The 23,117-nt window shown below is 38.0% G+C and overlaps 1 protein-coding gene across 1 annotated transcript in view; it reads left to right on the top strand.

Annotated features, from left to right (window-relative positions):
• Positions 1-7,707: 7,707 nt before the first annotated feature.
• Positions 7,708-23,117, top strand: part of LOC140486223 (uncharacterized) — a 50,763-nt gene continuing 35,353 nt past the window's right edge. The window contains exon 1 of the mRNA XM_072585066.1: positions 7,708-7,845. Within this exon, the coding sequence (XP_072441167.1) occupies positions 7,817-7,845 (29 nt within the window). The 5' untranslated portion in view covers positions 7,708-7,816. The remainder of the gene's footprint in view (positions 7,846-23,117) is intronic.

Genomic DNA, 23,117 nt, shown 5'->3' with positions numbered 1-23,117 from the left:
ATTGCTTTAAATCGCGTTAAGGTATTAAAACAAGGCCAGACGATGAATTGAATTGAATTAAATTGAATTTGTTGTCACGTGTACCGAGGCACAATGAAAAGCTTTGTCTTGGAAGCAATACAGGCAGATCACAGAGTTAAGGAGCACTGATAAATAAATAAAAGGTAAACAGCATCAAAGACAAAAACACAAGTGCGGTTGAATGTTAAGAGTTTGTGAGTTTTTCAGTATTCTAACAACAGTAGGGTAGAAACTTACGCAACCGACTGGTGTGTATGTTCAGGTTTCTGTACCTTCTCCCTGATGATAGAGGTTGTAGAAAAACGTTGCCAGGGTGGGGTGGATCATTGAGAATGCTGGCGGCCTTTCCTTGACAGTGGGCCTGGTCAATGGATTCTATAGCTGGGAGGTTGGCCTTTGTGATTGTCCGGGCTGAGTTTACAACTCTCTGTAACCATCTCTGATCATGAATGGTACAGTTGCCATACCAGGTAGTGATAGATCCAGATAATGGTAATGACAATGAGTGACAACTGAAAGGATAGAAGTCTTAAAGTGGATATGAAATAGAACTTAAAATATTATTTGATGATTTCCTTCATATATGAGATAAAACATTCGATCTACTTTTGAACTTTGGATTTTTAAAAATTTCCCTGTGAAGATTCTATAATGCTGTTATTAACCAATAGTGGTAATTGTGAACTGTTGCATTGGATTTTCCTGTAAAATATATCAAATTTACAGAGAAAGGAAGACTTTGGTTTCCTGCTAATCTTCTTTGAGTAAGAGCTAGAATTTTACAACTTGAGTTCCAAATTGTTTTCCAACATGGCCCAGGTGCCAACCAAAATAGAACAGCAATCACTAAAGAACATATCTCTATCACGCTGTATTAACTCACTGATGTCACAAATATGCAACTCTTCCATGAGATTATTCTCTGCCTGCTTGCTCCTCTGCCACTGCAATGTTGATGTTTTTAACTAAGAGCTTCCAACACACTGTGGGAAGCTTCATGGCAATCCATATCCAACAGCCTGCTCTGAAAACTCTGTTCACATTCTGGCTGGTGCAACAAATTCCACCACAGCAGCTAAGGCATTCTACAACATACTAAAGAAATCAGCAATTCATCCTAATTCCCAGTCAATCCTTTAAAGAAAAAAACGCAACAATCCCACTCTGCATCTTCACCAAAATCTAAGCAATTATTCCATGGACCATACCTGCACATTGAGTTTCAACAAAATGTGTCCATTAGCTTTGGAGGTACATTCTTTCCAGATAAACAGACTTATGGGAGAAGCCATTAGCCCTACACACCTTATGTAATAAAGCAATATGTTAACATTCAGAATATGATTATTAAAGTCCACATATTATAAATGCACAATTGAAAACCTGTGATTTTCAAGTTGAAAAGTGCTGTTTTCATACTTATTGCTCATGTACCCACCAATCCATTACTTCATGTACCCATGTACCTACCCAAGCAGCTTCAGCTTGTAGATATTGGTATGGAAGTAAGGGATACGATCCGCAATTAGAAGTGCATTCAATATTATGCCTATAGCAAAGGCCATTTTGAAAATATTGATTTTAATATGCTATGAGTTAAATAAAGATATTTTAAACTGAGGATCTCAAATGAAGCAAAATAATATTCCAATTCCCAGTCTGCATTTTTACTAAGGATTCAATTATACCCAATGCAATTTGTCACAGGGAACATGGAGACTAAAACACAAAATGATCCCCAAATGAAAAAAATACTGAAATTTTTTTTAAATAAGAAAAGGAAAACCAAACTGTATTTTTAACTTTTACCAGTACTTCAACATGAATCAGAATCAACCTAGTTGATAATGAATTAGCAAGCGTATCATGGCTAGGATGAGCCACAAACTACATGTAAAACAACAGATGTGACGATACCATCCAATGGTGTTATTAAACAGTCCATCTTGTCTTTATGGTACCTGGTCTCCATGACATAGTCCTTCCAACCAGAATCTGAGTTCCTTCCCTCCAAGGAGCTTATTGTTTCTCCTTAGGCAGCAGTGTCTGAAGATGAATCAGACTGAACTCAAAACATTAATGCTGTTTATCTACAGATGCTGCCAGATCTCTTGAGTTTCTCCAACATTCTTTGTATTTGTTTCAGATTTCCAGCATCCCTGATATTTTGCTTTTGTTCTTCTGTTCCTTGTTGTCACTTTAGTTATGTCTGCTGGTCACATGCCTGCCGACTTGACTTAATTTCTCTTGGAACTGCTTCTAGGTAAAAAGTGGTCATATGGACCAGTGCTTTTGAGAATCCAAAATTATAATTAATCCATTTACAACTCATGCAACCTCTTAAATCGTTTTCAGATTTTATTTTTAAAAGCTACGGATTCCTGAAACATCTTAAAGAAATTATAAAGTTTCCTCACTGTTACTACATCTGGATTAAAGACTTTGAAATCAAGTAGAAATAATTCACAAGGCAAGTAAGGGCTCTGAATGTGAAACCCTGCTCCTTCCAACCTGGGGTTAGGCTTCTTGAGGGAAGTAGAATACATCTGATTAGGCAGAGACAATAAATGTGAGAGTGAGTGGCCACTGACATTTCAGTCAGATCACTTTGTATACCCACTGAGTGAGGGAAGAATCGGTGAAGCTTCTTTCCCTGCCACACCTCCAACACACACACGCACACACACAAAGCACACACAACACGCGCACACAGCACACACACAAAACACACAACACACACACACACACACACACACACACAATTTATCTAATCCTCCTCCTCACCACAACACAGTGTAATTGGGTCTCCTTTCCCCCCATACACAATCTTCCTCACTGCAAACATAAACTGTAATCAGCCCCTTTCCCTCCCACACACAAGCTCATTTACTTGGCACAGTGAAGTGCAGTGTGAAAGAGTGTTTCTTAATGGCATATAGAACATGTGGGGTGCAGTGAGGAGGGAGAGGCTGGTGGTAGGTGATAGGAGAATGAAGGGGACTAAAGAGTGGGGAATTTGCTGAGGTAGTGGGTGGCACAGTGGTCAGCCCTGCTGCCTCACAATGCCAAGGACCCGGTTCAATTCCAGCCTCGGGTGACTGTGTGGAATTTGCACATTTTCCCCGTGGCTACATGGGTTTCCTCCAGGTGCTCCGGCTTTCTTCCCACAGTCCAAAGATGTGCAGATAATGTGTTGTCAAGGATGTGTAGGTTAGGTACATTAGTCAGGAGAAAATGTAGAATAATAAGTCTACATTAGAATAATGGGGAATGAGTTTGAGTGGGTTACTCTTCGGAGGGTCGGTGTGGACTTGTTGGGCCAAAGTGCCTGTTTCCACACTGTAGGGATTCTAAGATAGTGCAAAAGCAAATCTGATGAATGTGTACAACATGATTCATGTAAGGCAAAAGCCAGAAGTTGGGATAATCAAATGATTTGGAAAAAACTGTTGGTATTCTGGGATGTTTAACAAAAAGATTGTGTCCATTGTCAATGCCACTGTCACGCGTTACAATGACTCCACATCTGCTCAAGTACTGTGTTGCAATGGCATACCACTAGAAAAAGATGGCATTGTTCATATTGTCACAGGATAGAGATATACTCCTGAATGTTGGCTCTGCATCACTTAAATTTCACCTCCTGATACTTTTGTCATTAAAACATTCCAATGTGAAGTTCAGAATTTTGAAAGAATTGGAAATAAGATAATGCAAAGATAGAATGAAGAATTCAGCTTCCAGTTATTAACAGTCAAATAATGTAAATGCACTTGTCTAACCCTTGGAGTTTCACAATTCTTAACATATTCCATCCCCTTGTATATGTTTTCATCCTTATCCTTGGCTCATTAATGCAATCCAGCTCTTAAAGCAGAAATGAATTGGTTCCAAGATAAAATTGCATACACTAAGAGTGAAATTATACACACAGACATATATAACTTTGCCTTCCAGATATGACCTCTGATAGTATGGTAGACCAATGTCCACAGGTGTAGCCACTTTGGTACCAGGTTTGTAGTAAATGTCACAGTCATATCCCTCTACTTTTACAAGAAGTAATTATTGTTTAAGTAATGCCCTTATCAGTTTTTTTGTGCAAAATAATTTCAGTTGGTTTGTAATCAGTTTCCACACTGAACCTCTTGCCAAACAGGCTCATCTTGTGATGCTATATACCAGAGCAAGTGCCTCATGTTCTATGTTGATATAATTGGGTTATGTTTGTAATAGACGTTTTGATCTAAATGCAACTGGTCTGCTCGCAGTGCTTGTTTGAGTGATTCAAACATATGTTGATGTTCCTCTTGCCATGCATATGGCACAAATTGAACTACGCCAGTCCGTATGCTGATGCACACAATAAATAATGCCAGCACATTTCACACCATTTAACTGATTCTTAAGCTTGTCTTATATGTGAACACTAGACTTTCTGGGAGACTAATTTGATGGAATTGAATCTTCCCTGAGTTGCAACAGAACTTCACTTTTGACACTTTGTCTGATATAAAATCTGTCTGGGTACAATGGCTGTAGCTCCCACACTGAGTGTGAGTATTCTTGGTCTCTTTTACTGAAATGAGGATATTGGTGATCTTGTGAATGGTTACAACATTGAGATACAAAAACAGCAATAATGCTGGTCTACTCAGGCTCATGTTGTTTCAATGTAGAAAGATCATAGCTGCATTTCATTGTCAATGTAACAATTCAAGGGATGGAAGTCTCATTAAATCCAGTTAATTATGCTGTTGCAGGTCGTATCACTGACTTCCAATGATCTGGGTACATATCTTTCAGGATTCTGACTGAGATGATAATTGCATTAGTTCCATGTTACTTTGGTCTTGAATGTTTATTGTGTTTATTAATTGTCTTTAAGCATATAATATTAATATTGGCAAAACTATTTAGTTGTTTGAATTCACCCACAGTGCAAAAAGCCTATTCAGCATCTAGTTCAAGTTTATTTCACTCCTAACCTTCACCTTGGTCAGTCTTACTGATAACCTCAATTATGTTCTTGTATTTATGCAGGTCTCTGGCATACTCACTGCTGTGTTGTAAGCATTCTGCTTGTGCTTCTTGTTTGGTTACATCCTATTGCAGCATCTGCTTGTATCTCTGGAACCAGATTTCTTGCATAGACATATCCCATGTACCTTTGAAGTGCATGACATGCAAAGCTCCAGGAGTGCAGAACAGTTTAACAGAGTTGAAATAGACTGCACTTCTCATACAAATTGTGTACTGGCTACTGCACCAATACTTGTAACTGGTCCCTTATAAGTTTTGTCCAGCTACAATGTATTCATTATTTCTGTCATCTTAAAGTGCTGTTTTGCAATATCATGGCATTTATTTTTCTGCAACAGGGACTTTTGGAAAAGGTATTTATGTTTTCATTACCTCAATTATCCATTCAGACAACTCAACTTTCGAGAAATTATGATTGTCATCACTGATGCTACTGACAAACTGATTTTGATTCTTGTGGCTTGGAAGACACTCAGCTCCAGGCAATAAATCATATAATAACACTTACTCAAAGTTGGTTTTCTGGCTTTTATCCAAATTAAACTGCATCTGCCACTCCTCAGCCCATTGATCCAAATGATCAAGAACCCACTGTACTCTAAGGTAACTTTTTTCACTGTACACAACACATCCATTTTTGGTGTCATCTGCAAACCCCTAATATTCACATCCAAATCACTTAAAGAAATGATGAAAAGCAATCGACATGTTCCTCATGTAGAAATCGTGAGATGTCAAAGGGTTCATTTTTCCTGTTGACATGTAAGAAATTGGATGTCCCGGGGGCTGTGTTTTTCTGTCTTGCAGGCAGGATGTGACAATCTAATCATACTGTTTTAAGGAATAACCTAATTATACATTTTTTTGAGAAATAGTCTAATCACTTTGCATTGTTTTGGGTGGCACATGACTATAGGGGAGTGGCAGAAGCTTGTGTCTTTTGTGCATTCCTGACTGTGATGTAAAACCCTGTATAAAGGGAGGATTGTTCCCTTGTTCTGGGAGCCTTGCTTGACATGCTCGCCATGCATTGCGAAGAGTGTGAAGTGATCCTCCAAAAGCTTGTACTTGCTGAAATAAATTGTGGCTGTTGACAGAAGTTGGTGTATTGCAGTCACATCAAGTGTATAAGAACCTTAAGAAGGGAACCTCACAATAGCAGCTTCTTATTTTAGACCATAAAGAAAGTAAAACCCAAGTGCCACAGGTGACATGTAAAGACCATCAAAAAATAAAGTAAAAGGAAGTTAGAGAACAAAGATAATTTGACAGAGAATATAATAAAAAGTCAGCTTGGATTTTAAAAGTGATGTTCTTGTTTAAGCAACCTTACTGAATTTTGTGAAGCGAGCAGAGTCAGCAGACAGCAATACAATGGATGTGATATGCATAGACTTCCACAAGGGCCTTGACAACTGTGCAAAAACAGGGAAGTAAATGTTAAATTCATAGATAACGCACTTGGCTGCATGTTTCTCGTCCCCACAGGACTTTAAAGTACCAGAGAAGATGCAGAAAGTATTTACAGGGATGTCACCAGAATCTGAAGGTCACAACTATCAGTAAAGATTGAGTAGGTCGCTCTCTATGGTAGAGAAGTTGAGGAGATTACTTGGTTAGGTCTTTGAAATTGTGCAACATTATAGAGTGGGCGTGAAAACAAAATCCACTTTTGGGTGAGTCCAGGACATAAATATCAGATAATCACGAACAGAATAGACATAAGTCAGAAGGATTTTCTTCACCCAGACAATGTTGTGTAGTAATAGATTGGTTAAAGCTGATTCTATTGATAAATTTAAGGGGAAGCTTGACGGAGAAATGATAGAGGTTGATGTAGGAATGATGGTGTTGGGGGGGGGAGGAAGCCTTGTGCAATATACGGATATAAAGCACGGATCAGCTTGGCTGAATGGCTTGTTTCTGTACTACACATTTGAGGTGAAAAATCTCTGGTACATGTGGGCAGTCTCCTGTAAGCAGTGTAAATTAACAACCAAATGTTGTGCTTATGTTTTTGACTAATATGGGTACTTCAAGTCAATGGCTCACGACTAAATGTTAATATATTTTTCCTTTAAAAAGCTTTATTAAATCCAGCAAACTCACGCAGGAAATCCAAAATAAATTATAAATAGAAATTTGAGGAATGAAGTTAGACTCTTACTGTGTGGTGTAGGAATAAGGAGGTCATTTTGCTCTGTAATTATTTTGAAGTGTTGGGTGGTGTTGGCAATATCCCTTAAATCAGCGAAGATGTTTGAGTTCGTTAGATTTAAATAAAGCAGAATTGATTTAAAAAAAGACTTTATTCGATGGTAAATTATTTATTCTTTCTAGTTTGTGCACTTTCGTGATACAAGGACCTCAACATTAGTTGACCCGGTACATGTAAGGAGAAAAGAGAACTTAAAAGTCCTGAGGATTACTTTCCGAACCACAACATCACCATTCTACATGTATGTTCCTATTCTCACTGCTTGCTGATCGTTCATCAACACGGTCTCTCTTGAAAAGGTTTTTCACAGTGCTTTCTGTGTGCACCGAGGAACAGACATCAAACTGACAGATGAGAGGAAATGACGCTCTTATCTTTGTTTTAAATGTATAACGCATCTTTTTCCCCTCCGGATACGTCGAAGACTTCCGTCTAACAAATGTTAGTGCTATGTTTCCAGCTGCTGGATGAGTTTGTGAGGGTCAGTGTTCAGCTGCAGCTTTTGATATTCCGCAGACCTGTCTGACAAGTGACATGGGGAACTGTTGCAAGAAAACACAGAAGTGAGTACAAGCAGTGCAACATTAACACCAACGTGTAAAGACCCACAACTCAATGTATTGTGTTCAGTTTTTTTTATATGTTGAAAATGATATTTTTGTCGAGACAATCATTTTGATGTCGTAAGCGGATAGTTCTGTTCCTATAATTGTTACCAGATAATTCACTCGTTTTTGGAAAGAGAAATGTCTCTTTGAACGGGAGATGACTAACTCTTAAACCATGAGCAAAAGGAATATGTTGGAAAGTTAGGGCAGCTTTAAAAAGGCGGAGCCTTTTTTGACAAAGGAATAGAAATAAGGATCCAGCTTGATTATTCTAGCAACCTGCCAGCAGCACTCCCTAATTGTCATGTTTCCTGGTGTCACTCCATCCGAATGGTGTTGGGGACCCGAAACCTGTGTTTCCAAACCTATGACTGGGGATACTGTGTTACATTATAAATGAAAACCGGCGTTGCAAGTAACGTGAGTGTGAATCTTACTACCATTGGACGTCAGGTCAGATTCCTTGAACTGTCATTGTCAAGAGTATCTTAAAATTGGTGTCAAATGATTTTATCTCTTTATACAGACAGATTAGTTAGCACAACTTCATAATTTGTATTAATCATCTTCTAATTGTAAATCAGAGAAAAAAAAAACCCCGGAAAAGGAATTTAGTAGGTGTTCAAAGCTTCTTTGGAATGCTACATTGATGGTTATGCCAGGCACAAACCCAAACTTGTGTAGTCAGCAAGTGGACACCTTATTTGAAGGGGTAGATGATTGCTGGCAGCGCTTTAGACATATCTTTTGTAACTGTTTACTGTTGGCCATTGGTAACAAAGCTGCTAAGACACCTCTCTTGTGGTGCAGGTACAATTGGCCCACTGAGCACCAAGGGTTCTTATGGATTCCAGGTTACTTACCAGCTTGACTCCTGTGGAAGCAGGTTGATGTGATCTCTCCGGGCTGACCTTATTCTGACTGCCATTTGGATACAGAATTGGCTCATAGATAGAGGGTGGTGATGGAGGGTTGTATTTCAGACTGGAGGCCTGTGACCAGTGGAGTGCCACAAGGATCGGTGCTGGGTCCACTACTTTTCATCATTTCTATAAATGATTTGGATGTGAGCATAAGAGTTATAGTTAGCAAGTTTGCAGACGATACCAAAATTGGAGGTGTAGGAGACAGTTATGAAGTTTACATTGGATTTAAATGGGATCCTTGACCAGAATAGCCAATGGGCTCAGGAGTGGCAGATGGAGTTTAATTTAGATAAATGTGAGGTGCTGCATTTTGGGAAAGCAAACCTGAGCAGGACTTGTACACTTAATGGTAAGGTCCTAGAGAGTGTTGCTGAACAAAGAGACCTTGGAGTACAGGTTCATAGCTCCTTGAAAGTGGAGTCACAGGTAGATGGGATAGTGAAGAAGGTATTTGGTATGCTTTCCTTTATTGGCCAGAGTATTGAGTACAGGAGTTGGGAGGTCATGTTGTGGCTGTACAAGACATTGGCTGGGCCACTGTTGGAATATTGCATGCAGTTCTGGTCTCCTTCCTATCGGAAAGATGTTGTGAAACTTGAAAGGGTTCAGAAAAGATTTACAAGGATGTTGCCAGGGTTGGAGGATTTGAGTTATAGGGAAAGATTGTTTTCCCTGGAGCGTCAGAGGCTGAAGGGTGACCTTATAGAGGTTTATAAAATCATGACGGGCATGGATAGGATAAATAGACAAAGTATTTTCCCTGGGGTGGGGGAGTCCAGAACTAGAGGGCATAGGTTTAGGGTGAAAGGGGAAAGACATAAAAGAGATCTAAGGGTAACTTTTTCATGCAGAGCACAGTGCATGTGTGGAATGGGCTACCAGAAGAGGTGGTGGAGGCTAGTACAATTACAACATTTAAAAGGCATTTGGATGGATATATGAATAGGAAGGGTTTGGAAGGATATGGGCCAGCTGCTGGAGGGTGGGACTAGATTGGGTTGGGATATCTGGTCGGCATGGACGAGTTGGACTGAAGGGTCTGTTTCTGTGCTGTACATCTCCATGACTCTATAACTCTACACTCGGTTCTTGGCCTGTCATTCTTTCATAATGTTTAGATTTCTGGACTTTTCATGCCAAAAGCAAACCCCAATCAAGATGAGAACTTGGCACTCTGGTTCCTTGCTTTTTCCAGAGTTTTGCTATCCTTATTGGCAAAACCATTGAGCAACGTCTGGGATAATGCATATATCTGTCAAGTCTTAGCAGGTTGTGAGGCTTAGACAATACAAAACTTAGGAACAATCACGGAACAATTTCCAGAAGGCTGCTTCATTTATTTAACCTTCAGTTCTTTGCATGGCTGTAATAGCAAGGAAACAAACATTTATTTTAGTTAGTGAGTAAATATGAACACTTCAGGTCAGTGAAATGATTGTCTTGTGAAATTATATCATTTCCTTTAGTCCCAAGCCATTATGTGGCAAGCACTGTGTATTCTCCAGTCTGCATACCTTATTTTAAATGAGTTAATAAACATTAAAATTAGCTTGATTATCAAGCAACATCTCATGTCTTGGGACATGGCAATAAGATAATGAATCATAGACTCATATCTTGTGTGACTTTAAAAATGTAACATTAACTCTGGGTGAAACTGATGCATAAGTTCATTACGTTTAACATTATTTTCGAGCATTAATTTTGCTGAGCTCCAAAAGCAATACAACACCTTAACTTCTTGAAACTGATTTCATGATTGCAATGACTACAAAATCACCAAAGAAAATATTTGTTTGCCATCAGATAAAATTGAATTGTATGTATTGAAGGCTGAAGGAAATTCTTTGGTACTTAAGATGTTCTCAGCAATGAGTAGTCAACACATACTTGTAAACAAATCAAGCAGGTGGATGCAGTGACCCAAAGGCGATGTCATACTTCCTCTATGTTTTCTTGATACTTTTGCCTGTGTACCCAGATGGAGAGTACCATATCAGGAAACACGTGCAGAAACAGTAAAACTAGTCAGTCAATGCAATCCAAAGTTAAAATGTAGAACTTTAACTTCTATTTTATCCCTTTTGATTTCTCTTATTCTGCCTTGTTTTTAAAAGGCCTGTATTTTTCTTATTAAGTTTATATATCTAGTATGCTTCTCTGCCTTGCTCCCTCAGGCTAACCTAATTATATTTAATATATTGGTGTGCTGTGACAGACTGAACATTAGATTAGGTAAAAATTACACCACAGTACAATGCAACTGAATTTTGCATGGAGACATTTTGATTGCATTCCTCTTTAATATGCCAGCTCCTTCAATTATGGTGTATATTGTGCTGTCAGAAATTAGAAAAAAATGCAACACAAGAGAATAACATCTCAGTAGTGATGTGCTATAGATGGTTCTAAACAAAACTAACTCCACAAACAAATTCTTTTGCTTGGATTACAACCTAATCAGATCCTGATCTCATTGTCCATTGTTCTGATCTTGCTAATCAGATCTACATGTGTTAACTTTTAAAATAGTTTCTGAGAATCTTTTAAATATATTTACATAGTATAGTAACAAATTGCATTTATATAGGATTTTTAATATTAGAAAGAATCCAGATGAACTTCATTGAAATGCAACGAGGCAAAATTAGACACTGAATCAACAAAGGAAATAATTTGGTAGGTCACTGAAATGTTGGGCCAGCATCTGTTGTGACACAGTCGGAAGGCTTGAGTAGCTACTTATAAATCAGATGATAATATTTGTGCTTAAATTTCTACAGATTATCAATGTTCATAGTTTTAGTGCAAATGTTTGTACTTGATGATAGAATTTCCATGAGATGAAAGCATGGCCTCAGATCTGGAAATGTGGTATATTTTTAAGGGACATTTAAGGTATTAATTTCTGGAACGGAGAACCAAGTAAAATATTTAAGAAAGAGAAAATACAATTGAAAGTAAATGAGTGAGAATAATGGAAACAGACTGTAAAAGTTTTTATAGGAATGCATAAAAGAAAAGATTTGCAAAAACAAATGTGTGTCCACTGAGAAAGAAGATGATTACTTTGAGTCTGTCCTCAAAAGAAAAGCCTTCCAAATAGAAAATGGAGAATCAATGGAGAATTTCAAGTGATTATGAATGTATGGTGGTCATTTTTCAAATTGTTACAGGTTCTGGAATGGTCCCTGCAGATTGGGAAGTAGCAAGTATAATTTAAGAAAGGAGGGAGAGACAAAATGAGGAGCTACAGACCTTCTTAGCCTAAAATCAGTTGTAGGGAAAATGCCAGAATTTATAATGGGTGATTGAAAATAATGGACGGATTGGTCAGAGTCAACATGGATTTATAAAAGGGAAATCATATTTGACAAACATATTGTTGTTCTTTGGTGGCTTAAACAACAGAATATGTGAGAGACAAGCAGTGCGTGTGGTATGTTTATATTTTTTCAAAGGTTTTCGGTGAGTTCCCAGATAAGTAAATAAATTTATAGCATAAAGGATTTGGGGAATCTATGGAATAGAATGAGAACTATTTAATGGATAGAAAACAGAAAGTAGGAATAAATGATCATTTACAAATTGGTATGATGTGATTAGTGAGGTACCACAATTATAAGGGCCCCAAACTATCCACAATCTATATCAGCGTTATAGATATGAGTATTAAATGTAATATTTCAAACATTTTAGATGATACAAAACGAGTTGAGAACTTGAGTTATAAGGAGAATCCAAGGACACTTCAATGGGATTGGGAGAGGCTAATTAAGTGGGCAAAAATTTGGCAAAAGGAATCCAATATGTTGAAATGTGAGGTTATCCACTTTGTTAGGAAAAACAGAGCTACAGAGTATTTCTTAAATTGTGAGAGACTGGGAAATGTTGACTTACCAAGAGACATGAGTGTCCTTCTTCATGAGTCACTGAAAATAAAGAAGGCAAATAATATGCTGCCATTTATTACAAGAGGATTTGAGTAAATGAGTAAAGCAATTATATAGTATTACAAAAAGGACAGTAATACAGGGCTCAGTTTCTGCCTGCCTCCCAGTTTCCTGGTACAAATGCTAACAAACAGATCTGGAAAATTGTAGTTTTTGAAAGTTGGCAATGAATACTGACCTTATTGATTCTTACGCAACCTGCACCATCCTACAAATTTTTATTGGTTGATACCAACATATATAGCCCTTCAAAAACAAAAGAATGTGAGAAAAAGGAGCAGGATTAAACAATTCTGAGCCTGCCCTGCCACTCTATGATGCCTTTGGTTTATGTATATTTTCGGAAGACTTTCAATAAGGTTCTACCACAATCAGTTCTGCAAAGTGCTGCAATTATATAGTCTCCTTATTGAAGGAAAGATATGTTTTCCATAGGGGGGAGTGCAAAGAAGGTACACTAACCCAACTCCTGGGTTGGAGGAATTATCCTGTGTGGAAAGATTAACTAGACTGGCCCTATATTAATTTGAATTTTGAAAAATGTGAGGTGATCTTAAGCAAACTTACAAAATTTGTCATAGGTATCTATAAGGTACATGCAGTAAAGTTGTTTCCTGGACTGGGGTTGTTGAGAATCCGGGGTTGTAGTCCCAGAATAAGGTGACAAGCTATTTAGGACTGTGTAAATGTGGACTTTCTTCACACAGAGGTGGTGAATCTGGAATTTTTTAACCTCAGAAGACTGTTGAGATTCATTGAGTATGTTCAAGACCAAGATTGATAGATTTCTACAAACTGAAAACATCAAAGGATATAGGGTTAATGCAGGATTTTGAAAAACCTTTATGCACGGTGTGCACACATCACTGATAACGCCAGAATTTATTGCCTATCCTTGGAGAAATTGTTACCTTCTTGTACCATTGCAATCCTTGAGGTGTAGAGACACCCACAATCCTGTTAAGAAGAATGTACCATGATTTTGACCCAGAGGCAATGAAGGAATGGCAACATAATATCAAATCAGGGTGGTCTGTGATTTAGAGAAGAACTTGCAGCTGATGCCTTTTCCATGAATCTATTGCCCTTGTCCTTCTAGGTGGTAGACACTGCAGGTTTAGAAGATTCTGTTAAAGGAGCAGTGATGTTGAAGAGCATTCAAATAAAAGGTTAGACATGATCGCAATAGTTGGCTGAGTGGGTTCAAAGGGCTGAATAGCTAACTCATGTTCCTATTTGTCAGCTTCAAGATCTGCACGAAAGGTTGTAGCAGTCACATATACATGTTAAACATCTGCATCTCCAAACATAGTTAGTTATTGGCAGGGAATGCCAGCTTTGTGGGTGAACTGGGCAATTATGAATCAAGTTACAGGACAGAAGACAGCTTCTGCATAATCATAAGCCGCATTTCTTTTCAGCAGCAACATTACGTTAGAGTTGGACATAGTGAAACATTTGAGGTTAACAATCTAAGATGTAGAATAATATTATTTGTTATTATCACAATTTAACATTTAAAATCTCTTTCTTTAATTTTTCTTGTGTTTTAGAAATGTTCCAGACACATTGGTATGTTGATGTCTTCAAATATACCTAGCTTTTTGGGTTTAGTTTCTACCTGCCTCAATCTTTCTCTGTTTCTGATGCCACAGTTGGAACCAAGAAATTACAGTTTTTTAAAGTTAGTAATAAATCAGTAGTCTTTATTGATCCTTCCTCAAACTACAATTCTTGCAAATCTTGCAAGTTTTATCTACAGATATTGCCCTTCTAAAAATGTATAAACATTAGAAATATGAGCAGGAATAGGTTCTTCAGTCCTTTGAGCCTGTCCTGCCATTCTCTGCATGTATGCCACGAAAAGGGAAGTTCCGTAAATGTTGAATCCAGTTCTAGACTATATTATAAAACTAAATAACAGTCAGCAGGTATAACATGTACTCACACTTCATTTAAAAGCTACCTGTACATTGTCCACAGATACTTGCAGTTGTCATTGCTTTTTTTTTAAGATTCCAGAATCTAGAATCTTAAATAAAATCCATGCAATGTTTTGTTTCATAGAAAACTGTTTCCATTTATAAATTGGGAAAGAGTAATTCGATTTAAAATTCACATATCTAGTTTTAGCAGAGGATTTTCCATTAAAATGGTAGACATGAGAACTCTTTCAATCTGCTTCATTCTTCACCACACCAACGTGTGGCATTGCATCAGGCTGAACCACTTCTAGTAAAAGAACATGAACTTTTCAATATGGAAATATATATCAGGCAATTTGGATTTATTTGCATACAGAGATAAGGTACAGTTCTGTTCATGAGTTGATTTGTTCACATTTGAAATCAAGCACAACATCATGTTTCATTCCAGTGTTGAAATTATTTTGTTTCCTTGCCACCCTTTCCCAAATGGAAACATGCAAGTCAAAGATTTTCAGGGAGGCAGCAGTATCACAGGACAGTTGAAGGAAAGTGCAGGTCTGAATTATTGTATATGCGACAATTGGATGCATTAAATATACAATCATGGTGGAAATGTATTGAGTCCCAGATGACAAATATGTGACAGAAACAATATTCTGCTCTTGCACTGTCAGCAAAATTTACAAAGCAATACAGTAATGCCAAACAAACAGACAAATATGTAAGGAGCTCCAAATGGAAGAAAAGAAAGATATTGCATTTATAGAACATCCTTCATGCCCTCAGGATGTCTCAAAGCATTTCAGATATGAATGAGCTACTTTTAAATTGTTGCTAATGCTAACATTGTTTAAAATCACACAACACCAGGTTATAGTCCAACAGGTGAAGGAACTTCATCAGGTGAAGGAGCGACGCTCCGAAAGCTAGTGTGCTTCCAATTAAACCTGTTGGACTATAACCTGGTGTTGTGTGATTTTTAACTTTGTACACCCCAGTCCAACACCGGCATCTCCAAATCATGACTGCTATCATTCATAAAATCAACAGAACGATTACTATCATTCCTTGGTCTCAAATCAAAATGTAACAACTAATTGAAAATAACACCATGTCCTTTACTTTCTCATTCACTTTCTCAGTGGCCTGCTTGCTTCAAATTTCCTGTTCCTAACGTTCTTTAATATCCCGCAATTAATGTGATCTCGAGGCTTCAAATCAAATCATCAGTCATTCACTGCTGGTGTGATGGAGCTGCTGTTTTATTCCTAAAAATTCTGATTTGTTTTACATAGTAATCACTGGAATGTACCCTTAATTGTACTCTGCCAGAAGTAACTGAAAATCACTATAAATCATCAACAACACTATTATCTATTATATGACTGTATTTTGTTTTTGTATGTAAATACATCCAAATTGCCAGCTTATTATTATCATGTTTCAAGCAGTTAGTCAATTATTGAGACTAAGATACACCAAGGCTAGTATGAATGTCATACTTTAATTGTGTTGAAGTTATCTTCAATTTTTAAAAAAACTGCACAATGTAAAGGACTGTATAGTCAGGGAATCATTTATATCTGGTCCATGTCAAGCTATTTAGGCTTGTGCTGCATGTTTGGCAGTGGTTTATGTTGTTCTATTCACTGGTGTGCAAAAATGTCTTCCTGAAGGTTATGGTTTTGCCCTGCTCATTAACTAAAAAATAAATAAGTTAATGTGATCTAAAGAGAATTTCAGTTTCTAGTGCATTGAACATAGCAGGCCAGTGTCCTATATGATGTTACTGTTGGCCCAAGCAAAAATCAAGTGTCTGTATTTGCAGCAGTATTCAAATGTTGCAAATAGATAGTATAACTCAATTGTGAAAACAATTCTGGCATTTCAGTAATTGTGTAATTGGGATACAGAGACATCTACTCACTGAGAGCCTGTGTCGTCAAGTATGTTCAGAACACATATGTACAGTAACTGTCAATATTTTCCAGGCTGTAGTCCATCTACTGTTTTGTCTTTGAGTTATGTGCTTTGAGTTACCGTAAGATAATTATTTCAAACTGAAATGTGTTGACAAGATTGAAGGAACCTGCAGAATACTGTACAAATGCAGGCAGCATTGTGGTTTAGGCTGAGACAGTAACCACTACTCGCCCAGTTTGTGACTGCACTTGAAATGTACAAATTTCTAGTCCATGTGGCAAACATAACTGAAATTATAGCAATTGTTTTCACTTGACCTTCCCAAGAAAATGTACATGTACCTTCATCTGGAACTGACAAGTCGATGATCCATCTTGCCCTCTTTCTGAGATCCCTAGCCAATCAGATGCAAATCTTCAGCCAATTTGTTCAACTCCACATGATCGCAAGAAATTGCTGAATGGCTACTCTAATGAGTATGGGTCCTGACAACATGTTGGAGCTCCAGTACAAGCCATGCACTAACCAAGCTGTCCCAGTAGAGCTACAGTATTGTCATGTGGAATGTGAAAAATTGCTGATTTATGTTATGCCCCAAAAAAGCTAATTACCACTTTTGTGTATTCTCGATCATCAGCAAAAAGATGGAAGGGATTGTTGACATGCTATCAAGCTGCACATGCAAACGTATTTTGCAAACGCTCACTGACTCTCAGGTTAGATTCTCCCAAGGCCACTCAGTACCTAATCTCACTGCAAACTTCTTCCAAACATAGATAAAATAGCTGAATTCCAAAGATGAGGTGAGCGTGACTGGTCATGACATTTAGGCTGTGAATGGCATAAAAAGGCCCAAACAAAATTGGAGTCATTGGGAATCAGGGAAAACTCTCTACTCATTGAAATCATGCCTAGCATAAAGACTGATGGCTATGATTGTTGGAAGTCAACAATTCCAGCTGCACGATATAGCATAAGAACTAGGAGCTGGAGTAATCAATTCAGCCCCTTAAGCTTGCACCACCATTCAATACAATAAAGGCTGATTTCATCTTGGCCTGAACTCCACCTTTCTGCTAGCTCTCCATAACCTTTCAACAAATTATCAAAATCTATCTATCTCTTCCTTAAATTTACTCCATGCCTCAACATCCATCGCACTGTGGGAGTAGTGAATTCCATAGATTCAAGAACCTTTGAACGATGTAATTTCTCCCCATCTGTTTTATTCTGCTCCCCCTTATCCTGCAGGAGTTCCTCAAGTTGCTTTTCTTAGTCCAATTATCTTCAGCTGTTTCATATGATCTTCCCTTCATCAAAAGGTCAGAATTGGATGGTGATTGTGCAATTTTCAGTGCCATTCATAACTCCTCAGACACTGAAGCAGCCCATGTCCATCTGCAGCAAGACTTGAGCAACATCCAACTTTAGTCTGATAAGTGGTAAGTAACACAACTGCCAGAAAATAATCATCACAAGAGAGAATCTAACAGTTGTCTCTTGACCTTCAACAGTTGTCTCTTGGTATTACCATTATTGAATACCTCATTATCAACATCAACAATTGCCATTGTCTAGAAACTGAATTGAACCAGTCATATAAATACTGTGGCTACAAGGACTGGTCAGAAACTAGGAATTCTGTGGTGGATAACTCACCTCCTGTCTCCCCAATGCCTGTCCATCATGTACAAGACACAAATCAGGAGTGTGATAGAATATCTCCACTTTCCTAGATGGGGAAGTGGTGTTTTATCAATACTCAGTAAACTTGACACCATCCAAGACACTTGATCTTCACTCTACTCACCACTTTCAACTTTTTCCTCCTTTCACCACTGACGCACAATGGCAGCAATGTGTACCATCTACAAGATGCATTGTAGTAACTCAAAAATGGTCTTTTGATAGTTCCAAGTCTGCAACTTCCACTGCCTAGAAAGATATGGACAGCAGGTGCATGGAAGCATGGCCACTTCCTTGCAAGTTCCCAATGAAGCCATGTGCCATTCTGCATTGGAAGTGTGTCCCTTTTCCTTCGTTGTGGCTGGGATGGAATCCTGGATCTTTCTGTTTGATAGCACTGTGGGAGTACCTGCACTCCAAGGACTGCCGTCATTCCAGAAGGAAGCTCGCTACTACTTTCTCCAGGGCTACTAAGGATTAACAAGAAGCACCAGTCATACCCACATCCCATGAATACATAAGGAAAAATGACTAACTTATTTCAGTAAAGCGTTTTATGCTAACTGGGGAATGTACATTTAATAGAGTGGAGATGTGAGGAAAACCTGTTTTAAGCGAGTGGACATTCTTGGAGAAAATGCAGTCAAGTACAAAGATCATTGACAAAATCTAAGGGGGCAATGATAGATGAGATCAAGATATGCATGATGAAAGAGCTGTGGAGGAAGGGCAGTTTAAGGATAAGGCAATTGTGGCTGATGCTTGTGAGGATGCAGTGAAAGATGATTTTAAGGGCTACTTGGAGAATGCAGAGACATATGCAAAGTACAGACTGCAGATCTATTCAACTTGGAAGAGTTAGTGAAAGATGAGTAAGAAGGCAGCAGAATAGGGAGGTGTCAAGGATGAAAATGAGGCAAAATTAGTGGAAGTTTTCAGATCTGAATTATGTGAAGGAGATGACTAGAGAGATGGTTGACAAGATTGTAAAATAGTTGAGACGTGGTAGGCGCAGGTGCATGGAAGCAGCCAGAGTAAACCAGTCCCTGGATTGTGAACATGTTCCATTGCTGAGTCTTTTTGTGAGTCAATTTGGACTTAAGTTGGAGTACAATGTAGGGCAATATAAAGCAGCTGTTTATGAGTACAGGAAATGTTTGTAAGTTGAATCTTTCAAATTATACTTCTGTCTGGGATTGCATTTGTAAGTGTTCATAAGTTGGAGTTTTGTAAATTGGGAACCCCTTTGTAGTAAGTCGGTGGACATAGAGGGAATTAAGGTTACATATAGCAAAGTTCTTTTTATTGCAATATTTGATTGTATTTTCAACATTTAATTGAGTATTCTGAAGGTTCTTAATGTGAAGATTATATTGAATACAAAATTAGTCCAATTATCTCACCATGATAGGAAATCAAGAAGAATTTGAGTAAGGGGAAAGAGAAAAAAAAAGGGAAAACACCTCAAATTATTTTTAAACAAAAGAAAGAAAATGTGGTCCAAGATGCTGCTGGTGCAAAAATTGCAAAGTGTTAACACTGGATCACCTGTGAAGGGTTGTGGTTTTAGTTTTCTTGCAGATTGTTCAGTGTAATGTGCTCAGAGGGGGTTCTGCACCAACAAAATGCTTGCAATTTATGTGCAGCTGATGTTATCAGATGCCACATTTCATGATCATTCTTATACATTCACCATCAGAATACATCATTTCAGACCATCATTTGTCAGCCTGAATTGTACATTGCAGGAAGAACAAACATGCTTTTAGAAGAGTTTTCTCAAGTTAATCAGGTTACTGTTCCTCATTAATTTTGGTGCATTTCCAAGATGATTTATATTGAATATGTGCTTTCAAATTTGATAGAATTAAGGGAACAAAGTAATTGTAGGCTTCACATAAATGTTGTAAATATTATTTCAACAGCTAATTTTAGTCAGTTGTCTTGTGATTACACATTTTCTGATGTACTCGAAAGAGTTTCAATATCAGTCCATTTTGCATAGCACAGATACAAAGATGCATGTTAGCCATGGTTCTGCTGGCAGTTCACACATCTCTGAATTGTAAGCTGTCTTGTTTCAGTCCCACTTCAGGGACTGAGCACCATATTGCAAATGGTACTGAGGGGCCACTAGACTGTTAAATGGACGAGATATCAAACGGACGTTCCATTTGCCTGCTGAGGTAAAAGCCAAAGATCCCCTGATACTGCTTCGAAGAATGCCAGGGGAGTTTTCCCGCTCTCCTTACTGATATTGACCCCTCAATCAACATCACAACAAATAAAATATCTAGTCACTGGGAGACTATTGGTTGCAGTTTACAGAACACAAGTTAGCTACTCAATTTCATACATTACAATAGTGAATACTCTTCAGAAATGGGTTTCATTGGCTGTAAAATACTTTTGATGTGTTTGATGATCGTGAACGTACTAAAAAAACAAGTATTTTCCTTTTCAAACCTGTACCCTTTGAGCACTAACATAGATCTGCTTTGGATCTAATGTTGGAAGAGTATATCCTTAAGAATGTGAATTGCATGCTTTGTCACATCTAACACTACTTTAAGGTTGCAGTCTGTTACACATCTGAATTTTGCAAAACTATGTTACGTTAGTTTATTGAAAGCAACAAATGAGGCAGGATATTATTTCCTGAAAATCTGCTTAGGAACAAGTATTTTTCTGAACACCAATAGATTTATTTCAATTCTTAATAGACTTCCGTATTTATCTGTAATTTTGATTTATGACCATATTCTCATTCTTTATTATACTAATATAATCTTTTTCTTTTGGATAATTTGTAATACCATTTAAAAAACTAACAGATCTAAAAACCTGAAGTGTTTAAAGCCACTGCTAAATTGCTTGTGTGTCTGCTCTGCCGTTATTTAGAGGGTCGGACTGAGGCTGGACTATAGATCCAATGGGGATTGAGGAAAAGTAGATGTGAATGTGACTGGACGTGGTCTATATTTGAAGTTTATAGGAGACTGGTTTAAGGCTTGAGGCTAATGTGGGGACAGCTATTACAGATGGAGATGTAAAAGGTGGAGCTGTGTCTTGAGTCTGGAATGGCTGAGTGTTGTACAGAATCTGGATTATGGCTGTAGTCTACTTCAGGGGTTCAGGATGAATTTGGACTGAAAAGGAAATGAAAGAACACAACATATGACTCAGGAAGAAAATTGGAACCACAAATTTTGATTGTTAACCATCTATGTTTTTTTGCACTGTCTGTTCCATTATGATACAGTCCTATTAGGACATTGTCCCATCAACATTTCAATGATTGAAAGAAACCAAAGGGTGGCTGTTGAGTGATGAGGGCTATCTATGCACACATGGAAAATACACGTAAAACAGAAACCACGCTGTCAGGCAAAATGACATTGAGTGGAACATAGAATTCCTAATTGTCTTGAAGAACCCTGTGCCACTCACTGTTGTGACTTTGCCTCCAACAGTTTAATGCAGCGGATCTGGAAATACTTATGTTATTCCTCATAACGTAACAAACTGGGCATAGATATCATAGTATTGAAGAAAGCAACAATCTAACCACTTTTACAATTACCTTACATATAAAAATTACAATCACAGGCACATAAATGTTTTGGCTAATATCAATCGATGAGTTTACAACAGAGGAACAACCTCTAGTAGAGTAACATGGTTCAGGGGATCCCCTCAGATCACATACTACATTGTAATGCTGTTACCATGAGCCTGTCTCTGAAAGTTACACTGATTTTATCACAATACTTAACAGACTGTGTGACATGATTTCATGGTACACTGTATTTTAAATATTTGCACCACTATGAGGATAATGTCTTTGCCACCAGGTTTATGGGAAACAGTTGAGGAAAAGGAACATGAGGAGGGGAAAATGAAAGTAAAGCACAATATCTCCTATTAGTAATCCGCTAATCTGATGGATAGACCAGTTACTATGACTGCACTTCGCTTTTCGCATTGGCCAACAGCTTATCTGGTCTCAGTTACAAGCTATTGCACAGTCTCCTTGGTCACAGGGCAAAAAGAAAAGCCAACACAAAATAGACATTTTAAAGCATTATTTTAAAACAAACCAGTCAAAACTCATCAAATTCTCTTTGTATACATTTATTTAGTCTTTCTTTACTAGTCGTTCTTTTAGGATGCATAGGATGGGGAAGGAAACTGCAGGGATAGGCACAGTTGAAATGTGGAACTTATTCAAGGACCAGCTACTGCGAGTCCTTGATAATTATGTACTGGTCAGGCAGGGAGGAAGTTGTTGACCGCGGGAGCCATGGTTTACTGAGGAAGTTGAATCTCTTGTCAACAGGAAGAAGGCAGTTTATGGTAGGATGAGATGTGATGGCTCGGTTAGGGCGCTTGAGAATTACAAGTTAGCCAGGAAAGATCTGGCTATATTAGGAATAAAAGAATGACTAGAGTAAGATTAGGGCCAGTCAAGCCTTGTAGTGGGATGTTGTGCATGGAGTTAGAGGAGCTAGGGGAAGTGCTGAATGAATACTTTTTTTTCAGTATTCATACTAGAAAAAGACAATGTGGTCGAGGAGAATACTGAGATACAGGCTACTAGACAAGATGAGATTGAGGTGCATAAGGAAGAGGTGTTAGCAATTCTGGAAAGTATAAAAATAGATAAGTCCCATGGGGCAGATGGGATTAATCCTAGGATTCTCGAGAAGCCAGGGAGGAGATTGCCGTGCCTTTGGCTTTGATCTTTATGTCATCATTGTCCACAGGAATAGTGCCAGAAGATTGGAGGATAGCGAATGTTGTTCCCTTGT

Source organism: Chiloscyllium punctatum, chromosome 15 (genome assembly GCF_047496795.1).
Source record: "Chiloscyllium punctatum isolate Juve2018m chromosome 15, sChiPun1.3, whole genome shotgun sequence".
In the NCBI taxonomy this organism is placed as follows: Eukaryota; Metazoa; Chordata; class Chondrichthyes; order Orectolobiformes; family Hemiscylliidae; genus Chiloscyllium; species Chiloscyllium punctatum.
Note: the sequence above shows the minus strand (reverse complement) of the source record. Positions and strands in the feature narration are given on the sequence as shown.